General features: G+C 33.8%; 2 protein-coding genes across 2 annotated transcripts in view; both read right to left on the reverse strand.

Annotated features, from left to right (window-relative positions):
- Positions 1-773, reverse strand: part of LOC136823513 (uncharacterized) — a 38839-nt gene extending 38066 nt beyond the window's left edge. Inside the window, exon 1 of the mRNA XM_067079702.1 lies at positions 693-773. Within this exon, the coding sequence (XP_066935803.1) occupies positions 693-739 (47 nt within the window). The 5' untranslated portion in view covers positions 740-773. The remainder of the gene's footprint in view (positions 1-692) is intronic.
- Positions 774-13562: 12789 nt separating this feature from the next.
- LOC136823515 (uncharacterized) lies at positions 13563-14038 on the reverse strand (the record flags this gene model as incomplete). Its single annotated transcript, XM_067079703.1, has 1 exon — positions 13563-14038. A coding segment is annotated over one exon (476 nt), but the record flags the coding sequence as incomplete, so codon positions are not given.
- Between the last annotated feature and the right edge of the window lie 282 nt (positions 14039-14320).

Raw genomic sequence — 14320 nt, forward strand, 5'->3', positions numbered from 1 at the left:
TCTACCACTACGCTACGGTTGCTTATCTATTTTAGGCATGATGAATGACGTCATCAAAGGTAACCTTATATGACAAGGATCTTGTGTACAAAATTTCATCCAAAAAGACCAACTAAATCAAAGGCTACAGGGTGGTAGAGGAAAAGTCTCTCCCGCTAGTTCTGAACCACCCCTAAAAACACCCCTGTCTCACAGCCCCGGTGTAACTTTTTTTCTTAGTGGGGATAAAAATTCTTATTGAAATCCCAATGAGGATAAAATTCAGTGGCAATGGTTTTGAAGTGTAATTTTTAAACATTGAATTTCGAAATAAGAAGAAATAAAAGTTAATTTCCAAGTGGGGCTGAAATTCTAAGGTATTTTCCCACCGGGGACGAAATTTTAGTCAATCTTTCCAGTGGGTCTGGGCTCCGAGCGGGTCTGTGACACAGGGGTATCTAATTAAAAGCTTAGTGTGAATATGGTTAGACAAGAATAAGTTTAGATCTTTGTGTCATAAGTGGAAGTTAGAGCCATTTTGGCATCGCTCGGCTTAAGTTATTAATATAAGAAGCACGTGCAACAACTAACGTTGGAAATATTTGAATTCAGTGCAATTCTAAATCTCGTTTTGTAGGAGTATATCAAAATAAACTGACAAATGACCTAATGATGGCAGTACACTAACTTTTAAATTTTGATAGAAATCTTACCTCACAAAAATAATGATTTTCAACATGTTAATATTTTCTGATATCATTTTCAAATGCGTCCCCTTTCACGAAATGATTGAAAACTTAACAAAAATGACATTTGAAAAACAAAAAAAATATTTCTTGATGTTTTTGAAAAACTTGTGGTCGAATAAGTTAAAAAATATTTTAATGAATAAAATTTTCGATTCAGTTTTCTCTCGAGCCGAAACATTAAAAAGGAAGATGTATTCAAAGATATACAATTTTTATGAAGGAATTATTTAGATTTTGTGTACTCAATATCTCAGTATTGTTTCCAGGCCTTATGAATAACAAATAAGGAAAATCCATTTCAAGAAAATAGTTCTTAACTCTCCTATCGGAGGCGAGATTAAGGGATTCAAGTTTTTTTTAGCCCTTTTGATATGTCCAATATTTGAGGGAAAATTAACATTTTTCCTGTGTTTGAAATACAACCGAATACAATCGGATTTCCGGTATTTTGAACTCTTCCTGAACTGCTTTCTACACAAGAAAAGCTTGACAAAATCGCCGGGTTAGCTAAATATTCTTAAAATTTAGAAAACTGCACCCCTGCTCCCCAATTCGATCAATTTTAACGAAAACAAAACAAAGTTTCTGCACTGTAACCCTTTTTGTTCTTTACATCAACGATTTACCAGGTTCAATTAAATCACAACTATTTCTATTTGTTGACGACACTAAAGTCATCAATAAAGTAGAATCAGTTGAAGATGCACTTATAATCCAGGAGGACACTGGTCGACTACAGCTATGGTCAGATACGTGGCTTTTAAAAGTCCATCCCGACAAATGTCATGTACTAAAGTTAGGTAAGCCGAATATAATTAAACATGTACATCAATACACACTCGGAGGAAACTTAATAAAACATGTACAATTCGAAAAGGATCTCGGAGTTATCTTTGACCGAAATCTCTCATTCTTGTATATCTAGTAAAAAAGGCAAACTCAATGGCTGGTCTAATTAGGCGAACCTTCACGTTATTCCGTAAACTTTTTATAATTTTTGTCAGGCCTCACCTAGAATATGACCATATAAAAAAACGTAAAAAAGACCTTCCTCAATTTAAATATTTAATCAATCTATCAAGTGTAAATTTTAATAACAAAAGTTACCACTAGGTCCCTCGGTGGTAATTCCCCTTTCAATATACTGTAAAGTAAGAGGATTTTATCAAAACTACTTCCTATTCATAAAAGAATCATTTAATGTCTCAAGGGACATAATCACCATGGTAATTGTTTGAATACGAGGCAAGTGATTTTCGTGACGTAATTTATGAAAAGGTCTATTAAGAATCATAAAAATCGAACAAGGACTAAAAATGCAGAGTATCTTTTCCAAAATGGGCGTTTAGACCAACTGGCATTTTAATTTGGCAATTGCTCATGAGGGATTCGATTTTAATAGCTTTTCCTGTATTTTCTGTCAGGGCATTAAGGAATCGTCGTTTTAGAGTCATTACTGAAAAGGTGATTCCCTCAAGTTCAACTTTGACAGATCAAACAATGAAAAAACATGGAATTTCAAACTGCAGTCATTAAGACTGAAACTTTTTCCGTAGGCTAGGCTATGGCAATTTTCAAATTTAAATCTATAGAAAGACTGAATAAAAAACGTCAAAACTTTAAAAAATCAAATGCACTTTTTCTCTCTGTTTTGGTTCCTTTGTTTGATTCGAAATGCCGAAAAGGGATTCCTTTGCTCAAAATGGGATTTCAAATGCCAACGAAATGCCAACACGCTGGCATCATTAGGCATTTGACAAACCGAACAATTGCGCGGAACAATAGAATTCAAAAGAATACTGCAAGCAATTACAAATGCCAGGCTGGTCTAAACGCAGCCACTTTTGTCAAACTTTCAAGTTGGAACCCACCTGGTCTGTCACACAAGGTTGTTTAAAAAAACATTAAATTTTATTTTGTAGGTTTTACGACCGTTTGCAGGTAATTGCCAAAGAAAATGATGAGAAGAATGCAAAAAGGAGATTCGCCTATCCGTGGTTGTCACCTAAAGTCGTTCCCAACTCTATCAGTATTTAAGGTGCAATAATCATAATTGAAGATTTGAATATGCAATTATACGTCATCATATATTTTAAAACCCGTCTGGTATATATTGTTATGTTATGTGAATATTGTACTTTGTTAACCGGTTACTTTTTCGAAGCGGGCTACATGGCTTTTTGCGCAATGCAATTGGTTCTTTTCGCATGACGACGGGCCTACATTGTCCAGAGTTGCCCGTCGTTAGGAAAATTCATTGTGACGTCACTTTTTCAAAGGAAAATGAACAATGCGTTGACCTATTCTCTCATTTTTTATTTCTGACGTCAGAAATTATAGCAATTTTTTATCTTTTTTCGCTTGTTTTTTCTGCTTTATTTCGCTATTTTTCCTGGATAAAGCGCTAAAAATCAATCAAAGTTGAAGGAAACGGTTAACAAATACAATAATGACCGGTTTTTTTCGGGCTGTACTGAAAATGTTGCCTTGGTCAACGCAACAACCTCGCAAGCTCGGTCGTTACTTGACCTCGGGCAATATTTCTCAGTACAGCCCTCACTAACCGGTCATTATTGTATTATTAATGGGATTAAATTTGGAGTGGATCAAATTTCGTGGTTGGCACTATTGGGTGGCGCAATATTTTCACGATTTTGTGACTTTATGTTAAACCATGCATGTTGGTTGTTGAAATACACATTATTTGCGCCTCTTTGATGGAAGTAACCATTCAAAAAGTATTTATTTGACATATTTTGAGTTTTGTTTAGAAATATTTCGCGGATGAGGCCCTTCCAAATTTCCTTTGGGACTTAATCTCGCGGACTTTCCCGGATAACACCTAAATTCACGAACTCCGCAAAATTTAATCCCTGCGAAAGTTTATCCCATTAACGTACGGACGTAAGAAAGATATTATAATGAGGTTTTGTTGAAACTGGGAAACGATTATTAATAAAATCGACCCTTAGACCCTTACCGGAATTGAAAAGGAGAAAAAGAAGGAAAATTTTGTGAATTTTACGACCCTTATTGCGACAAATTTGACCACGCAATTTTGACCAAATTTCAATTTTTCCAGGGGTAAAAAGTTTAAATTTTCTTACTCCCTTAGTGGGACTGAAATTATTTGATTTTCTGATGTTTCCGACCCTTAGTGGGACTTTGGAAATCCAAAAAAGCTTCCCTTAAGGGCGCCACATACTGTACCCTCCATTTGCTATACCCCCCATCCGGACATCGACTTCTTCAATAATTGTGCTATTTTTTTTCATTTAACACATTTTTTTCTTGAGACATAATCAAGTGAAATATTTTTCAAAAAAACCATTAAAACAAACAGGGATCTTTTTCAAGGCAACCATGGAAAAGTTTTAAGCTGATTTATTTTTTGACTAGAATTTTTTTCACATTTGACGTTTCTGATTTGAAAATGAAGGTCTACAAGCAGATGATTTTCTTTGTCTTATTTTCATCTTGAATTTTCTATTTTCTTTTTGATAATCGTTTCGTTTATCTTTTCAACGAGCGCACAACCGCTACCTAAATATGTAACTACCTCTTTTCATCTCCACTGTGTATTATATTGAGATAGACTTTAGTTTACCCTGCTACCAACCAGCTACATGAGCATTGATAGGCATCTCTTTATATCAGAATCAAATTAATAACTCTTGATAGACAGCCATTATACTTTTCGGTAATTAGTTCTTACAAAGTAAAGAGGGACGGTGTATGTAATCCGAGCTTATTTATTTTTCTTATAAGCATTTTCTTTATAAGAATCAAATCAATAACTCTTGTTAGACAGTCATATGCCTTTTGGTAATTAGTTTTTACAAAGTAAACAAGGGAAATCAAGATATTTTACTGTGTGCGCTAGGCTGTACACCTCGAGGTCTCTTTTTTATCCGCCAATCAGAGAGAAAGAGAAGAAAAAACATTTGATTTTTGTGTTTGTTTTTTCTTGTGTAAAAATTCTTTCGATATTGTGCTGCTTGCAATGGTTTCAAAGGAACGAGACAAGTGCTCAGCGAATAGAAATTTCTAGCTGTGCGCTTTTTGGATGACGTTCCAATAAAACGATCCGGTGGAATGCAGCCTTCAAACGTTCATTCTCGATTATGAATCTGTTCGCAGGGCATTCATAGCGATAGTAGTCTGGAGATCCATACCTCTATTCAAACTTACACCACATAAGCAAAAATCCCATCAGAAGCTACTCAGTGAGAGTATGGTATTTATGATCCAGTTTGAATTTGTTCACATTTGGTTTGAATTTTGTGCCAAAAAGCCGTTTATAAGGTTAGTGTACTTCCAATCAAAACAACAATATCACGTGATTTCAACATTTTTTTAACTGACAATATAATTATGCGACCATATTTGGCATCTACCAAAATATCCGACTTACTCTCTGTTATTTCTATATTATTATTCGTTTTAACTAAATGCTATACTTCAACACCACACGAACAGAGTATACGGGTCTCCTAGCTATAGTGATAGCTACTTGCTGGTTATAGAACAGTAGTGGTTTGGCCCCAGAAAATTTTGTAGAGGGCGTCAAATGAGTATTTTTAAAAGGCGCCGAAATAGGCCATTTCACAGTCGCAAAGCGTAATGGGTAATCAGGACCACTGCGCGCTAATAACGACTTACTATTGGTCCAAAGTTTTGAAAAAAATTGAAGATTTTTGCGTCTAGCCAACGGGAAGCCGTAATGGAGGCGCAATCAGTCCTGATTACCCATGATCCATTTCGACCGTGAAATGGCCTATTGAATTTGATAAAACAGAATACTATACTGAAAAAATTGAAAAAATTATGGAAAACTGGAAAAGGCGTGAGAGGCGCCCAAAACATCAACTTCAAAGTTTTATTTTAAGGTATGTGTTCACCTTTCTTGACACATTCTCTTTAATCGATCATATCTTTAGAACAACAAATTTTTATAGATCAAAAGTATATATTTTCTGAAAGCCAATAATATTCTCTTTCTAATGGTAAAAGTTTCAGCTGAATTTAAAAAACTGGGCAGGATATAATTAAAATCTTAAGAATTTTAACCTTACCTACTTCAAAGAAGTTAAAGTCACCCATAGCTTTTGAATTTTGAAAAAATAATTTCGATACTATGTTCCCAATAGATTGAACGAAAAAAGTATCTTGGGATTTTTTTTGGAATTGACTTTAACTCTTTAAATCCTAAATTCTGTAAAAATATCGATAAAAAAGTAAATTTAAATGTGATTTTTCCAGTTATCTGTAAATTGAGGAGAAACAACTCGGTTAGAAATAAAATCCTAAGAGACTTTTTAAATTTGATCTTTTGGGAATCTCATAAAAAAGAATGAAGTCGATATCTAAATGCTATGGGTGACTTTAACTTCGTTAAAAGTAGTATGGTGTGGTAAAATTTTGTTTTTTTCTACATCAATTTGAAATTTTTAACGAGATGATTGCTGTTTATTTGAGTAATCAGTGAAATGTGTCAAAAATATTACTATTCAATATAGGTGAGGATAAACATCAGCTGAATTCCCCGGGGGGGTACTAACCTTGTCGACCGACGGGGGTGCTCCGCTGAGGTTCGAAAAATGGACCCTACGTGGGACTCGAAATTTGCGAAAAAAGTGACCCTGAATGGGACTGAAATTCCAAAATTTTCTCAAATTTTCTACTTTTTCCCCAAATTTTCCAAAAAAAGGCACCCTACGAGGGACTGATTTTTCTGTTTTGGTGTTTTTGCGACTCTACCTGGGACTCGTAGAGGTTAAAAAAGGTACCCTGACCAGCGGAGCATCCCCGTAACCCATCTTGCCCTAGTACCCCCCCCCCGGGCTGAATTCTCTCTTTTGTCTTTGTTGTTTCCGAAAGAGACAATTATTTGAGTAAATAGTCCATCATAAGACAAACTTTGTTTTGAAATTTAAATGGTTATAACTCTGGATCAAAAAAAGATTTTAAAATCGCGATTTTACCAAAACGAAATCCAGAAACTTTTCTTCCACTTCGACTGAAAAAATTTTTTTTGACAAAAAATCGGAAAAAGGTGTACACATACCTTAAGTAAATTTAGTTTTTAAACTCAGTCATGTTGCCTCCCACACCAATATTACACCAACAAAGGCTCACTGAAAAAGAGCCATAAAAAGGATGAATGAATGACAAATGAAGCAAAAAAACCTTTCAAAAGGTTGTATCATCGATACGATATATATCAAAACCCCGAAGCGGCTAGATACGCAACTCCTGAAAGGGAAATGAAGCAATTTATTTCCGAGACTACTCTTACCATAATAATGAAGCTATCGCTTCGCTGGCTGGCATTATCGAAACATTACTTATAGCAAGAACATATAAACGACTGGACATTCATCACCTTTATATTTTGTAGAAAGCACCGAGGAAAGCACTGCTAGATCTGTTGCCGCCTCGTTAAAAACATAAAATGAAACAATAAATTTTGACGATATACCTCTTGAGAATACCTTCAAAATTTCGGCAAAAGTCTCTATATTATTAATCTATATTATTGCAAAGATAACAGAGGCAAAATCATCGTCAGCTTGTCAGAACTCCGACTAATATTTCTAAATTTGGACTTAAAAGTTTGGAATAATTTTAGAGAGTATGGGATTCAAATAATAATAATCTTATGACATAGGCTTTCAACTTTGGCATACTATTTTTTTTTCAAGTCATAAAGAATTATTAGAGCGACAAAAGTAATTCAAAAGTATACATGCAGTTGAAATTCTGCATTTCAGCGTTGAAAAAATGTTGATAAAATATATTGCAAGCTTATGCAAAAATTTATAGAATAATTCCTTTGTGAATTACGAGTAATGTTCAAAGCTCTACCGATCCTTTTACCTAAGTAATTAAAAGAATTAAAATATTGTCGGATTTTTTATAACAAATTTTCATTTACAGGCGACAACGAAGCTCGCTACGAAGAACCAATAGAAGAAATACGTAAGGAAAAATACCGGTATCGGAATTGCAAGTATCTTTTTACAGAATTTTGAAAATCTTGGCAAAATTATTCGGTATTTCGGAAATCGCTAACCCCGTACGCCCCCCCCCCCACTTCTTACTTTTATGAGAAATATGTAAATGATTTCTTGTATTTTCCAAGGAAAATGAACAGTGATATTTTCTTGCATATTGAATTGCACTTTTATTAAAACATTTTCCTGTCTTTTCCAAGGAAAATCACCGTTAACAGATTGTTTTATTTTCCAAGGAAATTAGATAAAACACACTTCTTGTATTTTCCAAGGAAAATTGATCGTTATAATTTCTTGTATTTTCCAAGGAGAAATTAACATGAGAAAATTTACATAAGAAAATATCTAAAGCAATTATTTTGCTATACTTGTATCAAGCTGATTTTTCAAGAAAGGGTAAAAAATGGTAGACTTTTATTTTAAAAGCAAATTGAATATACCACCTTATCGGCCAAAACTTAGTCGGCCTTAATTTTAGTCGGCCTTAATTATTAGTCGGCCCTAATTCTAGTCACCCCGTCAAAATTTAGTCACTAAGGGCTGACTAATAATTAAGACTGACTAAAAATTTAGGCCATTTCTAAATTTATAAGCAGATACAAAATAGGAGAAAGCTTAAAATACTGGAAAATAAGGAAAGCTTGATTATAAACTTTAATTTGGCCCAAATTTTTAGTCGGCCCAAATTTTTAGTCGGCCCTAATTTTAGTCACCAAACCTTTTGGTCAAGTCACTTAGGGCGGACTAAGTTTTGGCCGATAAGCTATCTTAGACTATTTTTATGCGAGAAGAGGTTTAGCCATCGTGGGCGGACATCTGAGGGTAACTTTGAAAGACTTCGAATAGCTTTGAAAATTTAGAAAATAAGATATTTAAAAAAGAGAAAGAGAATGAGTGTTCACGTTTCAAAGCGCTCTTGGAAATATTTAAAACATCAAATTAGAAAAAGAAAAAAAAGTACGGCTTTCATACGGCTCAAAAGAGAAAAGGGGCGAAAAAGAATGGCCGTTCGCTCAAAACTCGCTAGCGAAAAAGTCATGCAAAAATGGAAGAGTTCCAAATTAAGCGTATTAAAGTCTGTCTCAAAATAATTTGCAGCTGGAGATAAAAATGGCTGTAGCTTTTTATAGAATTCGAATCAAGTTGCGATTTTGTGCTCGTTAAAAAGATATTCATGAGTGGAGTATTATCAAGTAAAAAATTTGAGAAAAAAAAGGAAAATGAAAATGAAAACTGAAGAAGAAAAAAATCAACTTCTTGTAGAAATGTGGTATAATTACCATTTTCACAGGAGTGACTCTTCAATCTTAGATCATCATCACTGTGAAAAAAAAATTCAAAAATATTCATTCAATCAAAAGATATCAAACAAAGTTTATTGCCATTATATCCTAATTCGCTTCGCTCAAACGGATATAACTTATTTTCTTTTTGAACAAACTAGGGAATCAAAGTATTCAATATGGATTGCCGTGTATTTCGAAAGCACTGAACACGAGTAATTATAAGTGACTAGAAATAATGGAGTATACAAATAACTAGTATATTGGAAGCAAAACCTTTCCTGAAATAAAGAGAAATCAAATGTCTGTAAAATTTTACAATCCTACAGGCGTCGTTAGCTGAATAGATCTTTTTGCTAATAGACCGTCTTCACCCCGGATGAAAAACCTGTCTCTCCACGTAGGCGAAAGTAGGAGTTCTCATTTTGAGCTATTTTGACAGGGGAAAACCGTAAGTTTGCTAACGCCCTGTTAAATATTCCTATTCAAATAGTACAAGTGTTTCAACTGAAGAAAAATATAACATTTTAAATATTTTGCTGATTATCAGAAGCTACTTTCGTTTAAGACTAGAGATTAGGGTGTGTCAGTGAACTAATACACGCACTGATAATCTAATTTTTTGTTGGTCATTTATCTGGTATGAGGATACGGTTCACTGATTTGATACGATGAAAAATGGCTGTTAAAGTACCTCTGGGAATTATATATATATCTATAAATCATATAATAAAGAGTTGACACAATATCTTTGTTTCAAACTCAGAGTTTCATGGTGCACAGGCACCAATCTTCAGTGAAATGAGATAACGTTAGAAAATAAAATACAATATGTTGTCTTCAAAAAATATTTATGACGTCACATTTGAACGTCATCAGGTGGTTCAAAGATATCAAGCTGAAATTTTCGTCTGTGTCTACATTTGGCAATAATTTCTGATCTCTTATTCAGTAAGTTTTTGCCAGGATAGTTCGCGATCTCGATTATCTATAAATCAATATAACTTATATCCATATGGGACTACTGTTCTGTATTGAGAAATCGTGAGATCATATAGTTATTAAGGTTCCTTGGAGAATATATATTATTATCTGTTAGCCATAAAGCTTCTATTCATACGGGAGTAATGTTAGAGAGAATTAGCTAAACTGTTTGTAACTATTCCCTAGTGTATTCATAAAAGAAAATACATGACTTTAGAATATAGATTTTTTATGATGGTGATTGAACTTTTATTGTTTTCGAGCAAGGAAATTCAGTGATGATTTGATTTGCTTACCGGGAAAAATTATAAGAGTATAATTTTCCACTGGGGTCGATATCTCTCTCTCTCTCTCTCCCAAACAGTTAAGCAGAAAAAAATTGAAGCAATATTTTCAGGATTTTTCTTTCGTCTCATAATGATTAGTTTCTTTGTAAAAATTAGACTATTTTTAAGTCGCCTAAGATCGATTTGTAATTTTCTATAAATAAAACTAAATTAATAAGAGCAAATACTATTTACAATTAAAAAACAACAATTGATTACTAGTACAAAGTTTTTATAATTAATTCTATACGATAAAATATTCTTATCTAAGTTTAATATAATAGAAATATTTGTCGTATTTATATACACCCCTGTGTCACAGACCCACTGGGACCCCAGCCCCATTGGAAAATTAAGCAAAAATTTCGTCCCCGGCGGGAAAATATCCTTGAATTTCAGCCCCGCTGGGAAATTGACTTTGATTTCATCCTCACTCGAAATTCCATCTTTAAAAATTGTACTCCAAAACCATCCCCATTGGGATTTTTAACTTTAGAACAATAGAATTTCTATCCCCATTAGGATTTCAATAGGAATTTTTATCCCCACTTAGGAAAAAAATTCCACCTGGACTGTGAGACAGGGGTGTATATATACCAAGAAACATTCATCGGCTTGAAATGAAGAGCAATTTCTAATTAAAACCATCCAATATTTACTGCCAATGAGTCTCTTCCGAAAAATACCGTAAAAACTTAGGTATTTTAACCTTGATTGTTTCACCCGTGGAGATGTCAAACCTAAACCGTACAAAATATTCCTGAGAGCCAAGGTTAGAAAAATTCACGTTTTCACCGAGGTCACTGTTGACAGGGTTTTCCACTAAAAATAGTATCTAAATTTTTTTCCCTGACTGACTGAACAGAATTTCACCGAGTTAGCGGAAAGAGTCGGATATTTACAAGGGAAATGATCCAATCGAAACCAATAGCGCTCCACAACGCATACGTCATAATTATTACTTTTCACTTTTTTTGATATTTGTACAAGTTGCAATCCCACAATTCAACGCGGCTCAATTAAAGATACGTGCAAGCTGTTATATATCTTTTGTCAAATGATACAATTAACGAGCAAAAGAGATTAGCGCAAATGTTGATGGGATTGGAACTCGTATAAACACATCGAGAGTAATGATTATGTCAAAAATAAAATCTATTATTAGATTCAGCGAGGTGCGCTATAGTGACACGAGTTTTAGCACTGTACTCTTATTCATATTCAACTAAGGTAATCTATAAGATGGAAACGTAAGGGCGTAAGAATAGACACGCCACCGAAGCTAGTGACGGTTGACGTAAAATAATAGTCAAGTTAGTGAAGTGGTAAAAATACATCTAAAAACAAACCAAAATGAAGGTAGTAATGTTTGAACGCAAACATAACTGTAGAGACGGAATGAAGAAATAACGTAATCGTAGAAACGGCGTCAAAAATGACGGGTGTAACTTCTCATGCGTGCTGTCATGTTGGGAATCTAAAAATAAAAAATTGAAAATTTTGGAGATTAATTGCACTACAAAACTTGCTGACTCGAATAAATGTTTTTTTAAAGCGGCTAATGAGAATGCTGAAAATCTGATGTAGTGGAAGAGTTTGAAAATCACGGAATACGGAGTCTTTTATAAGAAATAGTAAATCTTTGAGGTATAACCCCTTTTCTTACTTCAAGGTCAAATTACTCTAGGGGCTGAGTTAGGTCCCGTATGCGCATCGGCGTATAGTCATTTTTTCTTTTGATCATGAAAGTATAATCCTTGAAGAGTCAGAAAACGTGTGTGGCGTTATTTGGATCAGGCACAAATTTTTTTTGACTTTAAACATAGACATATTATATACCAATCAATCACAAATTTTATGCTGATTAAGAAAAAGGTCAGAATCATGGTCTGATAATTTCGTTATCTGGAGATATGAAGAACTTTCGATTTTGATTTTTTGAAATTAAGAAAAAGGTCAGAACCATGGTCTGAAGATTTCGTTACCAAAGAGATACGAAGTACTTTCGTTTTCAAAACTTAGAAAACGTAAGTACTTCGTATCTCTTTGGTAATGAAATCTTCAGACCATGGTTCTGACCTTTTTCTTAATCAGCATAAAATTTCTGATCGATTGGTGTATAATATACAGGGTTTTAAGCTCAAAAAATATTTTTCTTAGGCTAGCAGAGCCTAAGAGTCCATGTGACGAAAGAAAATTTTGAATCCGCCATTATGGATTTCGAAATTCATGTAGAAAAAAAACTTTTCCTGAATTTTATTATTTGAACGGTAGGCAAGACCCTCCGAAAATTTCAAGTAAATCAACGCCACACACGTTTTCTGTCTCTTCAAGGACTATACTTTCATGATCAAAAAGAAAAAATGACTATCGCCGATGTGCATACGGGACCTAACTCAGCCCCTAGAGTAAATTGAGGTATTTTAGGCTTTATAAGCTATTTTTACTACAGAAAGAAACAAGTGCAATTATTCGACTAATTGAAGAAGCTTTATTCTGAAAATAGTTCAACACTTTACAGCCGAGATTTACGTGGATTCGTCTCAGTCACATAAAAGTCCAAACATACTGAATTTTCCTTGCTTTTTTCAGTTCACCAAGAAGAGTTTGGTACAGGCTAACCAAGCCCTCCTTTCTAAGATTTTTGAATGGATTCACTTTTTGCAAAAAATTCCGGTTTTTAGAAAATTTCAGCCCTTAGGCAATTTCACATCAGCCGGAAACATGATTAAATATACTTACGTGGAAATAATTCGGAACAGATGACGTCATTGGAAACGATGAAACAAACAATGGAAACAATCAATCCATCTGAAAAATAAATAATCGAATGAAAAGCATTTGAAACGATATCATAAGAAGGGTACTAAAAAATAACAAAAAACGACAATTTCCTTCTCCGCCAAAAAATAAACTCATAGCAACCTGAGAAAATATTTCACAGACAACCATCTATTTGCAAATTCCAACCGTCTCCAAAAAATGTCTGCTCCAATACAATGAAAAATTTCAATCAAAATATTGAAATCCATTCATCTGTTTCATTCATTCGAACTCCGAAAAGGAAAAATTTATCCGAATGAAAAATTTAAAGACTTTCTGAATAACTTTTCACTTCTATTTAAAAACAAAGAAAAGTTTCAACACTTCTCGCAAAATAATAGAAAAAAATTATTTCCAAAAAATAATTCAATCCTAAAAAAAATCAAAAAGTTGATATTTTTCTTACCAAGACGAACGAAACGATCGAAATATTTCTTTGGTAACACCATCACATTCACTATGTTCATCAGGGCGTCGACCATCTTTGTTTTTCAATTTAGGATCGGCTCCTTTGGCCAATAACCATCTGATGTTGTCATGATTGTTGTCACTTGCTGCCCAATGCAACGGTGTTTGTTTCCATCTGTCTCTTCCATCGATCAACTTTTCGATTGTTTGTTGATCAAACATTTCCAAATGACGAACTTTTCCATTACGACCAACACAATGAAGGATGTTCTGACCATAAATGTCCACGACTGAATAATCTTGAGGATATTTCATCAAGTGAACGAAAACGTCGAAACGATCATTCAAAACAGCAAACATGAGAAGTGTCCAACCACCAGCACCACGCAACGAGTTGACGATGTTCGGTTTTTGGCGCAAAATTTCTTCGAATTTCGCGAATTTCTTTTCCCACAAAATTTTCCAAACATCTGAAGAAAAAAAGAAGAAATTCAAACTTTTCACGGAGTAAAAAAAAAAAATCAACAAAAAATGAATCTCGATATCTCAGGAACTAAAATTATTTTGGAGCTGAAATTTTGCAAACTGAACGAGAAAAATATTTCCGAATTGATTGCAAAAAAATTTTCAATTTTGAATGAAAACTTTTTGCCAAGCAATAAATCATTTTTATTCGTGACAAAATTTTGCACAAAGATTGGGAAAATGGTTTCCAAATTGATAGAGAAAAAAAATTGTAATTTATTTAAGAA

This window comes from Clytia hemisphaerica, unplaced genomic scaffold (assembly GCF_902728285.1).
Source record: "Clytia hemisphaerica strain Z4C2 unplaced genomic scaffold, Clytia hemisphaerica genome assembly, whole genome shotgun sequence".
Taxonomy (NCBI): Eukaryota; Metazoa; Cnidaria; class Hydrozoa; order Leptothecata; family Clytiidae; genus Clytia; species Clytia hemisphaerica.